The sequence below is a fragment of the Vitis riparia genome, chromosome 12 (genome assembly GCF_004353265.1).
Source record: "Vitis riparia cultivar Riparia Gloire de Montpellier isolate 1030 chromosome 12, EGFV_Vit.rip_1.0, whole genome shotgun sequence".
Lineage (NCBI taxonomy): Eukaryota > Viridiplantae > Streptophyta > Magnoliopsida > Vitales > Vitaceae > Vitis > Vitis riparia.
The window spans coordinates 20,492,101-20,508,591 of NC_048442.1; the positions used below are offsets into that span (position 1 = coordinate 20,492,101).

General features: G+C 36.4%; 2 protein-coding genes across 6 annotated transcripts; both read left to right on the forward strand.

The window, feature by feature from the left end:
* Positions 1–902: 902 nt before the first annotated feature.
* On the forward strand, positions 903–5,720 carry LOC117926928. Of its 5 annotated transcripts, none has more exons than XM_034846248.1 (4): positions 903–1,235; positions 2,057–4,050; positions 4,167–5,150; positions 5,233–5,720. In XM_034846248.1, exons 2-4 carry the CDS (start codon positions 3,010–3,012, stop codon positions 5,260–5,262), a joined length of 2,055 nt encoding a protein of 684 aa, XP_034702139.1. In that variant the 5' UTR covers positions 903–1,235; positions 2,057–3,009; the 3' UTR covers positions 5,263–5,720. The 5 variants fall into 5 exon arrangements, with proteins under 5 accessions (XP_034702139.1, XP_034702142.1, XP_034702140.1 ...); XM_034846251.1 differs by having other exon boundaries at positions 2,996–4,050; XM_034846249.1 differs by lacking the exon at positions 903–1,235 and having other exon boundaries at positions 1,268–2,546; positions 2,996–4,050.
* A 1,168-nt stretch (positions 5,721–6,888) lies between these two features.
* On the forward strand, positions 6,889–16,147 carry LOC117927149. Its single transcript, XM_034846567.1, has 8 exons — positions 6,889–7,443; positions 8,701–9,230; positions 13,025–13,075; positions 13,155–13,262; positions 15,147–15,242; positions 15,351–15,449; positions 15,531–15,590; positions 15,689–16,147. The coding sequence occupies exons 1-8, from the start codon at positions 6,954–6,956 to the stop codon at positions 15,752–15,754; spliced, it is 1,500 nt and encodes a 499-aa protein (XP_034702458.1). The 5' UTR covers positions 6,889–6,953; the 3' UTR covers positions 15,755–16,147.
* The last annotated feature ends 344 nt before the right edge of the window (positions 16,148–16,491 follow it).

Consider the following 16,491-nt stretch of genomic DNA (forward strand, 5'->3'; position numbering starts at 1 on the left):
TATTTCATCGAAAGCCCAATCTCGCTTCATTTGTGGTTCGATCAAGTTGAAATTTGGAGGAGATGTTTGAAATTCAAGTAGCTACAATCTGAATGGTGGAGATCATATTTTGAGCTTAGGAACTGGTGTTACTGTCCATGAACAAAAACACGTTTTTTTTTCATATTTTTTCCAATTTTCTTTGTTTTTGCCAAAAGATATTGTATAATCCAATGCTATATGTGTTATTGATGTATTTTATAGCCTCTAGAGATTATTATAGAAAAAATATGTGTAACCCATTATTATTAACGGTGGAAGTTTGAATTAGACTAAATCTCATGATTTTTCCTTTAACATTGAGGGTTTTCCACATGAAAATTTTGATGTCTAATTTATTTTTTTGTTGTATGAGTTTATTTATTTATTAATGTTAGTTGATATTGCCTATTTAGTTTTATGCAAATAAAATATAGAAAAATTATGGTGTTTGTTGGAATATCGTGAATTCATCCTACCAACATTTTGATGGATGGGTGAGTACGAAACTTTAAGTTATTTTTGGATGAAGTGGGTGGAAACTCATTTTCTCCTTAAATAAGGAAACTTTTGTACATATATTTATGATTTATGATTATGACTGATCTTCCAAATTGATCGATACCTATTGATTCTTTTATAGAAGATATAAAAGAAGGGCAAGGAAGTAAATGAAGTGATTAGACTTAATGGGAAGTGTAAAGGCTACATGACCCAAGTCCCAATAATTGAATTGCCTAGTTGATTGCTCTGACTTCCTACTTTTCACAAGCTTCTTACTTCAATTATTAATCCATTATAATATATTGGCTCCTCCCTTTAGTTTATAAATGTTTTCACATGATCCAAAACAAAGTCATCACTACTCAATACTTATCACCCAACTCATATGGTTTCAAAATTAGCACAAACAAACAAACGAAAAAGAACAGTGCTTTTTAGACTTGAAAAATCCACTTTCCACTCTTTTCTTTCCTCCAAAACCAGTGATGAGGAAACGAATCCCAAACGTTAAAATATGGTTTTGAAAATCAAAATCATTTTCTTTTCATTAACGACGGCTGAGGTGAACTCGGCTCTCAAGTAAGCACAATAGCACAAGCGTACAAAGTGGTTTATTCTTACTTCGCTCTATCTGTCCTTTATTCTATCTCCCTTTGTATGCTTTTGCCGCTGTTATTTCATCTCTCTCTGAAGCAACAGATCGGTTTGCTGAGGTACTGTGTCTTACTCTCTCTATTTCTTTTTTTGCTTTTTCTGGGTTTTTTTTTTTTTGGGAATTTGATTGGATGTGTTTGCTGGGGTGTTGTTTCGTATTTTCAAGCTTACTGTTTGATCTATTGAACTGTTGATTTGGTGGAGAAAATGTGGATGAAGATTGCCATCTGGGTATCTAGGCTGCGTTTCGATGAAGATTTGGGTGATTTTTCTTTTTCTTTTTCTTTTTTGTTTTCTTTTTGGGTCAATCTGGTCTTCTTGTCTGTCCATTTCTGGTAGAAAATGGGGAAAATGGAGTTCGGTTGGAGTGTTCTTGAGGTTTTTTAAAGTTAAATTCTAGCTTCCATGCCCAATCTGGGTTTTAAGCTGCCACTGATAATTTTTTTTCCTACTTGGATTGATGAGATTGTAGTCAGAGAAAGGGTCTGGTCGAGCAGAGGATTTTATTTTGTTTATTTTATTTTTATTTTTATTTTTATTTTTCAATTCAGTGAACAATTTAAGATTTTCACCTTGTGGCTGGAGTGGTTTTTCTTTTCTTCTTTCTTTTTCAATTTAAGTTTCTAAGTTGATTCAGGAAGATTGGGGGAAGTTTATGATTTGTCTCCAGTCAGATTTGAATTGATTTTGTTGAATTCAGTCTTAAATCCCACAATTCAGACATTTTCCGGAGACATTGTTACTTCCTTTTTATTCTGTATTGTTGCCCATTTGATCATTTTTTTTTTTGGTTCAATCGGATGATTGCAGTGACATTTTTTGAAATAGGATGCATTCTTAGCACATTCCATTTCATAATTCTGAATTATTTATACGGCAGAGAAAATTTGGAATCAAGACTGTAACTGAATGATGAAGGGGGGATTGATTGGATTTGGATACTGATTGGTAGATTAAGATGGAACGGGACTACTAAAGTGAAATGGGTAAGGTAGTTTATTGCGGGTTTTGTTTGGAATTTGGATCTTCCATGGAAATTGAATGGTTCCATTCTACTTTTGGATGGCATTTGAAAGGAGAAATTCACCACAATGAAATTTAAAATTGTGATGATGAAGTGGTGAATGTATCACTTCAAGGAGATTTAAAATTGTTTCTTGAACTCCTTTGGTGGCAATCTCTCCGATTTTCTTTAATGGTCCCATCCGGAGTGATTTTACCTTCACTAGTTATGCAAAGTAAGGATAGAGCCAATCAAATTCTGTTCAGCATCCAAATCACCATGAAAGTATGCAATTAAAACGGTGCCACTCATGTGAAGTGAGTACTAGGGAAAATCGTTGGAACCTCAATCTTCTGTATATCTCAAGGTATTTATTCAATTTTTGTAGGACATCATAACACTTCTTTGCTCAATAAAAACTTGGTTTTCCAATACGAGATTGAAAAAAAATTCAAAGTAATCTTAGACTATGAACCTTGTGATGTTTTCTTCACCTCATTCCATATGTGAATTGGACTCAAGATTTTCTCATTCGTGCCATGTTTAGATCAATTTATTGTGGTCTTGAATAAATGGGCAGCATTTTTTGGTTATATCTTTCATATTAATCCTAATTTTAGTTGAAAAGTTGGGTTTTTAGAGTGCCTTGGGGATTTTTTTTAAACATGATTCAATTTTTTCAGATTCTACATTTTCTGAGTGTCGGTAATAGCATAGAACTGTAATTTGTAACATTCTGTAGATTATGGCTTTGGGCATCACTTTGTCTTTTCTCGATATGCCCAGTTGGTTTCAGTTTGAATTGATGTTTTGCAGGAACAAGTTAGTTAATGCTGTTGAATAATCCGATGGAAGACAAGCAATTGAATTTTAATCAACCACTTTTATCTGTTCGGAGATTCTCATCAACAGTGGCTTCCACAGAAGTTGAGAGCAAACGGAAGAATGATAGTTCCCTTTCCAATATACTTCCTCTCCCTACCTACAAATCAGAGTTGAAATCAGGTCCAGTGAGGAATCCTGGAGCTGTTCCTTTTATATGGGAGCAGACTCCAGGAAGACCCAAGGATGAAAGCAAACCACAGATCCCTCCCACCGCCCCAAAGCTTCCACCTGGTAGGATTTTGAATACTAAACAGCGACCTCCTGATAAAGTTTCTAAGGATCCAATTGTTGCTGGGACCCAAACAGCAAATATCCTTTCTAACTCTCGAAATGTTTCTTCTTTGGATGAAAATGTTACTAAACTTGAGAACTTTAAAGAGGGAGTTGAGGATAAAGGGAGTTCTGGTTCAGAGGATGGTGATGTAGCCTATTTAGATGCACTGGATACACTTTCCCGGTCTGAATCTTTCTTCTTGAACTGTAGTGTAAGTGGTTTGAGTGGATTGGATGGTCCAGATGTCAAGCCCTCTGGAACATTTTCAACAGATCCACAGACCCGGGATTTCATGTTGGGTCGATTCTTGCCAGCGGCCAAGGCAATGGCTTCAGAAACCCCTCCATATGCCTCTAGGAGGCAACCTGTGGCACAGAGGCAACCTGGGGCACAGGCACAACCAAGACAGGTAAAAAATGTAGTAAGCGGGGATAGGCGGCCTCCGCTTTATCAATATAGGCCAAATGTTTCATCACATTATGCTCAAGATAAAGGTAGAGAAGAGAGTGAAGATGAAGATAACTATGTTGAAACTGAACTTTTGTCTGCCAAAGTTTGTGGGTTATTTCCTCGGTTTGGCTTGAAGAATTCCTTCTGCCTTATGAATCCAGTACTAAGAATGGGAGTTCAGGCCCGGGTACCTGCCTCCTCTCTCCGTGCTACAAGAGCTAGATTCTCATATAGTGATGCTAGTACTCTAACTGAAAATAAGGTACACTATCTTTTCCTTTCTGTCAATAGCATAGTTGTCATCTACTGAAGTCCTTTACTGATGATTAGTGTTTTTTTAATAATTCTTTTTCTGAAAAACAACCTAAATCTCTACAGCGCTCTAGAAATGTCGTTAATGAGAAAAGATCAGGTGGACTCCAAAGAAGTAAGCCGCAGGAACTTAAGAGAAAGGAAGAAAATGAAAGCAGTAAAACTAATTACAAGAGTGATTCTCAGAAACCAGATGGGTCATCCCTGTACATGCGTTTGCAGGGAGGTGGCATGTTGCCCTACCGGAGTGACTCACTGCTATCCCACTTTAATGAAGAAAAAGGATTTCATGGCATTCATGAAGAACCTATGAGCTTGGGAGTTGATGGCTTTGGTTCACATCAACAGGGCCAAAAAATCTTCCGGGAATTATTGGCCAGTAGCCCTCAACGGGAATCAGGCTTGGAAAGCCCTACAGTTGAGAAAACTCTGTACATAGATTCTGTACATATTGTAGAACCTCGGAATTCTAATTCCAGCTTTTCAGATATGAAGGGGCTGAGTGACACCCGGAGTGATTTTGAGATTCTTGGAAAATCTAGGACCCCTTCAATGGAGTCTTCTCTTCAAGACATCAAGCACTTAAGCATTGCAGATGAAGAAGGCAAGTCACAGCCAAAAATTTTGGACTCTATGGATTCTAATCTACTGTTTTCCTGTGTCAAATCAGATCAGGAAGTCCAGATGGACCAGAGGAAAGGATTCAGTAGGTCAGATCCTATTCTGGATTCCATGACCTTGGATAGCCCAGAAGTGCTTGACAATAGGAATCTGGATGACGAAAACCATCGGCCTTCAGAAGCAGATAGTCTAGAAAAATTTCATGATAGCCACTCAGAACTTCCTCTTCCTCCACCTTTACCAAAATCTCCCTCTGAGTCTTGGCTCTCGCGTACATTGCCTTCTGCATCATCAAGGAACTCCCAATCACATTTTGCCACTTGGACTAGCCCCAGAAACCAAGCTTCCAAGACATCATCCCCTGATCCCAAGTGGGAAACAATTGTCAAAACTTCTAATGCCCATAAAGGGCATTTGCGGTTTTCTGAGGTAATGCTATATACCCTTTCCCCCAATTGTTTATATCAATGTGGAAACTGAGATTCACTTCCATTTCCTTCTCTTGTTTCAGAAACTGTTGGCTCCGGTACCAGAAAGTTAAAAACGCAAGCGCTAATTCTGAAGCCCATTTGCACAATTGTTTTGGTTGCCTCATTCATTGCTCAGTGAATTCAAAGGCAATTGAAGTATTTTCCCACTTCTTATATACACTTCTCCCAGAGATTCTCTTTTGTCTTTTGCTTTATTTGGGTTATAAGTTATATAACGGGTAAGCTGTAATTGTATACAAGCCCATTCCATATCATGCAACCATGAGTCGAATAAGTTTTACTGTAAATGCCATCACATTTGTTGAACTTCAAGCTTGATCCTTCGTACATGCTGGTTTTTATGTAAAGGGAGTCAACAGCTATACTTTGTAATAAAAGAGGAGAGGGAGGGATGCTGCTTCCTCCATGTACATGTTGTGCATTGCGTCCTTCAATCATGAGAATTTGTCTGAGACTTATGAAGTAGTACATAAATAAGATACTCTGTTTCATGCCCCTTATTTGATAAGAATGTCAGTGTATTTGTGAGAGAAGAAAATTGGAAAAGGATTTCATGAGATTCAGCTTGTTTCAATTAACGTCTTGTTTTGCTTGGGGGGTCACATTACAGCCCTATCTCATGGCCCCATGATTTAGCTTGTGTTTCCATTATCTCCTACTTGGGTTATTTCCATCCTCATCTGCAATAGTAGAAGCACAACTCCATATATTCATACTAAAAAATGTTAGCGGATGGACCCAGCTTTGTCCTTGAAAGGGAATCCCAACTGACATGTTGCATCTTGCCTTTGTACTGTCTCTAGCTGGCCTCGCAAAAACACAACTAATTGGACAAAAAATTTATTGGCGGACAGATTCCAACTCATTTTGTTTTTGTTTTGTTTTCAAATGATGGAGGCACTGCTATCAGGCCAATACCATGACATAATAACTTCATATCATACTTGATACCATGATTTGATACTATTCATTCTTGGTCCAATGGCTCATTGCAGCCTTATAAAAGTACTGAAAATAGGCCTTTGTGACTTTAAAAGACTTCAATATGATTAAAAGAATCCCACCGCGGTTTTAAAATGCGTCTCTATATAATTATAAGAAACTTGTTACTTATATAATGCTAGAAACCATTACATGATTAAATTTGTGTCTATTACGGTTTTGATACCATTCATAAACTCATTTCCTTTCATATAGATATTGTCTGTTTAGAGACTAATAAGTTTTTACGACTTTAAAACACGACTATATGGTTAAAAGAAGTTTGCAAGATATGTAATGCTAAAAAATTTTCTTTTCCCCCTATTAAAAGTGTAAGACAAAATATCATAGAAACACCGGGGAGACAAGTCAAATTAATTTGGTCTAGCCCATACTATAAATATATGAAAATTAATTAAAATTAAATTGCTATTAAAAGAAATAGTTTTACAATGTGACCCTGACCTAACAATTAATTTTTTTTTAAATGAAATAGTTTTACAAAATCGTAATATACACCCCACTAGAGAGAATTCTCTCTTTCTTTTTATAAGAAGAAACAGAGGCCCAACAAAAGTCAATCCGCTGAAGCCCATTTGGGTGATAGACCCACTTGACTTTTTGGGCTGCCTTGGGCCGCTAGTTCTCGGCCGGAGATCGGCCCATTACTTCTGTCGCCATTTCCTCAGTGAATCAACCCTACTCTTTCATCTCTACGATCCTCACTGCGTGCTGGCTTTTCTTCAATGATTCCGTAACAATGGCGATCAAATCACAAGCCGCAGCATCTTCAATCTCTCGTCTCATTTTCAGTAAAATCATCTTCAAGAAACCCCCTATCAAACCACTCTCCACTTTCCCTCACTTTCCTACCGCCCAAACACCCCATTTTCCGTTTCCTGGAACCAGTCGATTCTTCTCATCGGCTCGAACAGTGCAAGAGCTTCTCGCTGAAGTAGAGCGCGAAAAGCAGAGGGAGAAAGAGCAGAGGAAAAGAGCGGGCCTCGATGTGAAGGAGATTGACGATGAAGACGAAGAGGACTACATGGGCGTTGGCCCATTGATCGAGAAGCTTGAGAAGGAGAAGCTGAAGAGTAGTGGCGATCTCAACATGTACGAAGAGCGTACCGATTCCGACAGCGACGAGGATGACGAGAGGTTCACCACCGAGGCCGTCAAGAAGCGCGCGGAGGTGTTTGAGAAGAAGTTCAAGAGGCATGGGGAGCTACTCAATAACTTCGCTGAGGCCGGTAATCTTCTAATTTTTGAAATATTTTGTGAAGTTCGTGTCTTTCTGTTTTCGTCTTTGTCTCTGCAACCATACAAAGAGTTGTTAAAGAGTTTTTTTCTTTATTCAGATGCTTAAAATCTTATCTCTTTATCAAATAGCTAATGATTTAATACGACTAAATCGTTTGAATTTTGTTTCAAAACTTAAAAAACTATGAAGTATATTCAGTATGTTGATACCAGTGTAAAACCTTGAAGAGCAATAATTTCTGGCTGAGCAGTTTGCTGATAGCTATGGTAACGGAAATGGTAAGATGCAGCAGAATTTCTGACATAGAGAAACGAAGATTCCAGTTCAGAGACTCATCTATTACATGTTTTTGTGATCATTAGAAACAAGTGAACTAGGTTGTGTCTTTACTAACTCAAATCCAGGAAAGAATAGCATTTCACAATTAGTCTCCTCAGCTTGATTATGACAAAGTTCAGAGGTAACTAACAAAGGCAGAAGGACTTCAGTTTGAAGGAAACGTAGAAACTCTCTAGTTTTGATTCAATAACTGCATACATCCTTCATGATGGTCAGAACCTATTAACATATGTAACCTGAGAACCTGGGAAAAATGCTTTGTTGATATGTTGTCAAATAACTGAATCAAAATGCACAGAAACTAAAGCGGGAAGATACCTGATGACAAATTTATCAGTAAATGAACAATGGATGTGGATTCATGGGAACCGCCTTTTCTTGGCAATGCTTCTGATTTAGTGGTGCAATGCATGACTTTTCATAATGGTTTTTTATTCAAATAAATTGGCATTAGAAATGTTGAAGTTGAGGGTGATTTATAGATAGTCATTGATGTTTTCAACAATGTTCAGGCTAGTGTTTTTGTGTTTTCTTAAGTTGGTCTTCATTGTATGTATCTTGATGACTTTAGTCGGAACTATGTTTTCAAAAGGCTAATGCATTGACTGATGTTATAGCAAAGGAATTTTCATAATAAGGATTTATAAGGGTAACATCTCACAATTTCAGGCTGTGTTTATTTGTATCTGTAAGTATTATATGTACCGTATACCATTTTCTTGGAAATGTTATATTCCCATTTTATAGTGAAAACCACAAAAAAAGGAAGAAAAAAAAGTTTCTTGCCTTATTTATTTATTTTTTAATTTGTCTTATGAGTTGTATTGCAGTTGAGATGAGTGCATTTTTTTGTTATCAACATTCCATTGATGAAATATGTATACTTTTCCCCCTCATTTCCTGACAGAGACACTTGATGATGCTTTCAAGTGGATGACTAGAATCGACAAGTTTGAGCAAAAACATCTCCAGCTCCGCCCAGAATACAGGGTTATTGGTGAATTGATGAACCGTCTTAAAGAAGCAGAAGGCAAGGATAAGTTCATTCTTCAACAGAAGCTGAATAGGGCAGTAAGGTTAATTGAGTGGAAGGAAGCTTATGATCCTAACAATCCTGCCAATTACGGATACATACAGCATCAACAAGTGGGACCCAATGTTGATCTTCTGGAACATGCTGGGTTTGAGAAGGAGAAGCAAATGATTCAAGGGGCTGAGATGGATGAAGATGATGATGGTGAGTTTGATGACATGAAAGAGAGAGATGATATATTGTTAGAGAAGCTTAATGCCATTGACAAGAAACTTGAAGAGAAATTGGCGGAGTTGGATCATACATTTGGTAAAAAGGGGAAACTTCTAGAGGAGGAGATCCGAGATCTGGCAGAGGAGAGGAACTCTTTGACAGAGAAGAAAAGAAGACCTCTTTATAGAAAAGTAAGTATACATATCATTCTGCTTAGATATCAAAAAATAAAAAAAAATAAAAAATAAAATTACATATCATTCTGCTATATCTTGTCCTTTCTTTTGTGTGGTTCTTACCAAATAGGGATAAATATCTATTTGAGAAAAATAGCTGTAGTTAAGTGTCACTTATAAAAGAAAATCAGTATTTAACCATTGAGGCCATATGATATTCTAATCTATTGCTTCTTTCTTTCTTTTGCTGTGTTAGTTATGTAAGCATTGATTAATCTCTGATGGCCTTTTTGTAATTTCGAACTTTCGATGTTATTTGATTCTTGTGCTTTCCCCTTTCTATAAGAATAATCCAGTTTCAGTTGGTTGTAGCATTAAATATGATAGCTAAATAAGTTCATCCAGTTGATTTTTCTTCTGGTTGGATGTTTGGAGTGGAGAAACTCCAATTATTTTTTATTTTTATTTTCTGATAAATAAAAGAATGTACTTAAAAGTGCAACTGGCGCACAAGAGTACACAAGACGTATACAATGAGCGCCAATAGGCAAAAAGAAAAAAAGAAAAAAAAAGAAAAAAGGAAACAAAAAACTACTCCCTCCCTCAATAAGAATCTAGCCAATCTATAAAATCAATTAGAGGCATAGCGCCTCCATCTATGTGCACCTTAATCCCCAAAGATAGATTGTTAAGAAAAATGCTTTTGAGTCATTGATTTGACATCTTCTCATTTTCAAACGTTCTTCGGTTTCTTTCCTTCCAAATAGTTAAAAAATATATAAGGGAGCGGCTCTCCAATATTTCTTTTGCCTTCTACCTACAAAAGAGTCATCCCACCCTAGAAGAGTCTCTCTAACCTAACCAGAAATAACCCAAGGAATACCGAATAAAGAAAAAGCCAACTGCCATTAAATCCTAGCCTTATCACAATAAAGAAGAACATGATCAATGGATTTCCTCCTTTTTGCATCAAGCACACTTGTTGACTGATGAGCAACCTCTTCCTTGGAACTTGTCCAAAGTCAATACCTTACCCTAACAAGCCTCCTAAGTGAAAAAGCTCACCTTAGAAGGAATCTAGGAGTTCCAAATTATCCCTAATGAGAAGGGTACAATCTAACTCCAATAAAGGGCTTATACAAAGAACCTTCATCAGTTATTGCCCTTCCAAACTACTTTATCCTCCTCCTCCCTATTCATCGATTGTCCTTAGAATTTAAATAGGAAACACTCTACGATATCCAACTCCCAATCATTCATATTCCTTGCAAAACAGAAGTTTTAGTCTCTGCCTTCCTCCTTTTTTTTTTTTTTTTTTTATCGGAAACGAAGAAGAATATATTAATATAAGAACAGATACAAGAGAGATAAAAGAAACAAAACCAAGAGAAAAAACCAAGTTTTAGTCTCTGCCTTCCTCCTTTTGCTCCCATTAATATGCTTACTACGCCTTTTTCAATTCAGTTAAGACAAACAAGGATGAGAAAATCTCACTTAAAGGCTCCTCACTACACCATCTATCTTTCCAGAACTTCACTTTGCTCCCATTACCCATTGCAAAGGGCACTCTTTTGTTAAAGAGATCCCACTCCTTTCTTGTAGTTTTCCATAAACTGACCCGATGAGAGTCTCTCACCTCATACAAAGGTGAGAGACTCCCTTTGATCTAGCTACCTTGAGAATTTTTGGGTTGGAAGGCAAGGAATGATCCTGGAGGGAGTTGGATGTGTGGTTTTAGGAGTTCATTTATTGTGAATAAGAGAGGTTGCTAGGGTACAAACTAATTTGGCATGCTTCAAAGAAAGAGCTCTTTTTTTTTCTTTTTTTTTTTTTTCTGTCCTCTTCCCTTCCCTTCTTTCTTTTCAATGTGAAATCCTACTATAAGATTTTGACGGGTTGGGAGTACAACTTTCCTGCCAAAAAGATTTGGGACTCTAGTTAATTCTAAGGTGGTTCTCTCTCTGTGGAAGTAACATTGGAAAAGTCATAATGATGGATCAGTTGGTGAAACATATCTGGGACGATGGTCAATCAGTGCTGCCTTTGCAAGTGTAAAGAATTTCCTAATATCATTTGGTTGCGTTGTGAGCAGGCTTTTAGCTTGTGGAGCCTCATTTTTGTTTTAGTTGGAGTTTCCTGGGTTCTTCTCCACACAATCTAGGATTTAATGCTTGGATTTCATGATAGCTTTGTGGGTAAGAGGCATTTGGAAAATGGCTCTCCTTTGTTATTTTGGACAATTCGGAAAGAGAGAACTACAAAGATGTTTGGGGAAGTGGAGCAATTAGAACTAGCCATGAAAAACTTCTTTATTAGAAGTTGCATGCATGGACTAATGGTTCTAGAGAAACTTATACTTCTAAACTAGATTTTGTTGATAGTTGAGCCTGGCTCAATCCAGGTTCCTTTTTTGTCCTTTTTGCGGGCTTTGGCATGCTTTGGATACTCCCCATGTACTGGGTTGAGCCCCCTTTTTTCGGCACTTTGTTTATAATATTTTATTTTACTTGTCTATAAAAAATAGTTGTTCTTTTTCCTGTATTTTTGCCTGTGGTCTGATTCATATAATTCCATGATTTTGTTGACTGTTGGATATTGAAAAAAGACGAGGGATAATATGGAAAACCATGACCAGTGAATAACATGCAGCATATATATGACATTCCTTAAATAGAATCCACAAGATGAGCAAGCTAAAAGTATATTCATCCAAATATTAGCTTATTAGCCATACTTGGAGTGGTTACATTGTAGGAGAGCTTCTTCCTCCTCCTGACATTTTTGCATATGGTATCATTATGTGTTATTGCATACTGGGGCAAAAGTTAAAAGGCTATATGACTATAGTTGATCTTGAGGCTTGTTGTAGCGATGGAATTTATTACCGGATTCATAGCCAGGAGAGAGTTGATCTGAAGGGTTAGAAACTTTATTCTGTTGTAGGTGTGGAGAACAATTGTCATTTACAGTTTGTTTCTGTAAAACTGCATGGTTTGATTTATAATGAAGCTTCTATTCTGGTTGATGGTTGCTGGAGAACTCTATGAACTTAGTCTGGATTCATTTTAGAACAACATCACTGTCAGCCATGGAGTTGTTCAATCATAGAATGACTTTTCTCTTGTTCAAGATTAAACTTGGGTGAATCCTTATATATTGGGTGATGGTATATTCAGACTTGAAAGTTTTAGATTATCTAAACAAATTGTATTGGCTCTTCAAATAGCTTGGGAGTTCAAGCTTATTATTCTCATTTGGTACAACAGTTTAGACTTTGTACCGGTATTTTTCCCTTTTTTGGGATGCAGATGTTATATGGAGGACTTGGAATTTGCATGACTTATTGTTATAAGACTTAAGACCATTGACATCTTGAAGGAGCACTGGGTTCAGAAATTGCTATTCTTAGAAAGAGGGAGGTATATATCCCGGTGTTATCTTGGGAGAAAATGTCAAGAACCTCCAAAAAAACCCCTAGAATCACCTTATTCTGCCTGCCCTGTTCCATGAATTTTCTTAGTTAATGGGGAAAGCGAATGTTCTGCTTCCTGGAAGAACAAATATTATTTTGGAACTCCCTTTCCTCTAATTTTAGTATCTTATGCAGGCACATTATGCAAAGTGGTTGGATAATCCCAAAACATTTTTTTTTTCCAATTTTCTTGGATGAATTCATGTTTTTATTACTTCACCTTCTGCCTGTAGTTTTCACCCCAGTCGACTTCTTTACCAACATGGCACGTGACAGTCTCTGTGTTTTAAATTTATTTATTATTATTATTAACTCACGTTGTTATTAATAATGGCAGGGCTTTGATGTGAAGCTGATTGATGTAAATCGAACATGTAAAGTTACAAAGGTATTACTGCTTTTCTTTAGTTTCTCTTTTGTCATAGACTGAAGTTTTACAGCTTTTATTTGTATTTTATTGGCTCCAGGGGGGGCAAGTGGTCAAGTACACCGCTATATTAGCTTGTGGGAACTATCATGGTGTTGTTGGTTATGCAAAAGCAAAAGGCCCAGCAATTCCAATTGCCCTCCAGAAGGTATATTTTATAAGCTTTTAGTATTGTTGTTTGCCATACCATTCATGCGTTCTGCTATATCTGTCAATCAGTTAGATCATGATACAAGACTATCTCCTTAGGTGGATTTAGCATGTGATCTCAATGTATAATCTGTGGAAAATTCAGGTTTCTTTGATAGTAACTATGGTAACAGAGTCAGTTATTGGTCAATTCAACCTATTAAAAGTTTGATCCAAATAATGACTTATAGTTCATAATATATTATATATGGTATGTAATATTTATGATGATGTATGATATATTATGTGAAATTCCATATCATCATGGCCTGAATCTTGAGATCTGGCCAAACCTGTGGCATTGGAGGATCTTCATTACTAATAATCTGAATAGGCCCATAGGTAATGTCCATCTAGGCCCTAGTAAATTTATAAATAGAGCGCCTTAATTTTTTGGGCCTTCCACAATCTGGTGGCCTGTAGAAACAGAGGGCGATGTGCCTTTCTTAATGTTTTAAAATATCTCCTGCAGAATCACCCTGGACTCCTGGAACAGGACAGATCAGTCCAATGTCATTTTTAGGCAACTCTTGTTGTGAAATCACATTCCACATATCTACCCAAACTGATTCAACCATTTTCTGTTTTGGACTATATACACTTCAGTGAAAGAAGAAATGTGGTTGTCCGGAAAGCATTTCTTAATTGTTTGCATATTATAGGTGGAACTTTATACCCATTTATAGCTCCTTTCTTCTGCTTTTTTAAAACCCGTGAGTCTGTTTTCCTGATCCTGAGGCTAAATATAATCATATCTTCCTTACACACACACACACACACTCTCGTATAGCGCCTTTCTTCCCTTTTTTAAAAGACCCATGGGACTATTTTCTGATTTTATGATCAAGTCACATGCTTTTTTTTTCTTTGTTTGTTTTCTCTTTTGATCCAAAGGCAAGGATTCATATGTAAGCTATACGATGGGGTTATCCCTCTCCTGACCACTCCTCTCCCACCTAGTGATGTTGACAAAAGTGGGTTCAATCCTACGTCTTTTCTACAAAGCCTGAAAACTTTAACAGCAGGATAGGCAACCCGCTCCTGTTCATTCCATGTCACATGGGACACGTGTCTCAGTGTTCTCTCAATCGCTCTCTTTGAGTCCCCTGCTACTTATAATTTTGATCCCTCTAAAATTTTTGAAACATCTATCTTTCCTTTTCTTTTTTTTTTTGATAAGTATCTATCTTTCTTTTTCCTTGGAAATTGTATTTTTCGTATGTTTCTCCAGTTATTTGCTTTTCTTTTCTTCCTTTGTTTTACAGAAAATATAAATTCAGATGAACATGTCTTGATTCTCTCTAATATTTTCAAATTAATATGGGGGTACAATCTGTTTCCAAGGGCTTGCATCTCCTCCTTATTAATTCTTCCTTATTTCCTACCCTAGTTCTTTGATAGTCTGAATGCTGTATCGCTTCTGAGGCAATGAAAAGTATCTGGTTCTCAACTCTCTGGATTATCTTCATGTATTTCTTCTCAAATCTAGCCCTTGCAAGGTCGCTTGTTTTACATTTTTTATTTTATTTTTATAGTTTTATTGGATGTGCCTTAGGCCTCACACTTTTTAGATTTCTGCAAGTTTCCATATCAATATATTTATACTTCCTCATTCTAGTGCCCTTTTCAAATTTTAGTTCTGGTCTTCACTCGTGAAATTCTGATGTGCTACCGTAACGGAAAGGTTGATTATTTGATTATATCAAACCCTCAAATAATCAGGTTCTCATTGCTGTTAAATTTTCCTTCTCGTACAAGGATACACTTCCATGATACTCAATACTTGTAATTTTACTCACATAATGTTTTTTCTGTTGTTTACTGAATGCTGTACAACAAACAGGCATATGAGAAATGCTTTCAAAATCTCCATTATGTTGAACGATATGAGGAGCATACGATTGCTCATGCAGTACAGACAACATATAAGAAAACCAAGGTTTTGGATCATCTCACTGTTTTCTTCTTATTTTCCGTTCCTTCATGTGCAAAAATGTTTTATCCTGCAAATGTTTCAATATAACCTTGAACCTTTATATCATCTTAGGTGTATCTCTGGCCTGCACAAACTACTACAGGCATGAAAGCAGGCAGAACTGTCCAAACCATTTTGAATTTAGCTGGTTTCAAAAATGTCAAATCCAAGGTATTATGACAGCCAGTCGAAGCTTTCTGGTAAGGGTAGTAGCTAATATCTAGTTGGTTTCTAATCTCAACTCTCTTGTAGGTAATTGGCTCAAGGAATCCCCATAACACAGTTAAGGCTCTGTTCAAGGCTCTCAATGCTGTAAGTAACCCATATATACTAGTATGATTGAATTTTTCTGATTCCTTTTTGTTGTCCAGAATTTTTTGCAAACCACTTTTATCTTTGCATTTTTCCAGATTGAAACTCCCAAAGATGTTCAAGAGAAGTTTGGTCGGACGGTTGTGGAGAAGTACTTGCTGTGATAATCTTGAGGCAGATAATTTGTCTTGGATTTCAGAGGGTTCATATGATGAGGAAAATGAAATTTTGTTACACATTCTTTTCCCTTGAATGACATGTTTTTTCCCCTTAAAATGGGTAAAGGGGAAAGATGGAAATGGGGAACTTGGTGCGAAGGTAGTGCATTTCCAGGATAGAAAACAAACCCAGAGACCCTGGGGAGTAAAAACCTAGGAATTTCCAACCTTCTACAAACCGGATCTTTTTAGGTATATTTCTTAGATGATCTTTTTCCTTCTTATTCAGGGCCCTTTTATTTTCATCCTTCTTTCATGCCGCTGAAACCTTTTTGGTTGCACAGTCTTATCCAGAGTACCTTATTACTTGAATAAAATGTTCTTACATTATTTGCTGCACATTGACTGATTGAAATACTTGAAAAATTTTAGTTGGTGCAGGTTGACCTTAAATTTATCAATTTCAGGGTATGGTAAAAAATACGAAGAAAAATTGCAACTTCAATTTCATTTTTAAAGTTTTATTGACTAGAATATAAAAAAAGATTGAGAAAATAAACATATCATAAAATAGTGATATCAATTAAACATCACGTATTTAGCATATTTAAATCAAAATTCAAAATATTTAGATCAAATAATTCCATGAAAATTCCTTTCAATTACATTATCAATTCATAATAAATAAGGTCATTAAAAAAAGAATTCAAATAAAACCAAAACAACTTAAAATCCGTCATTAA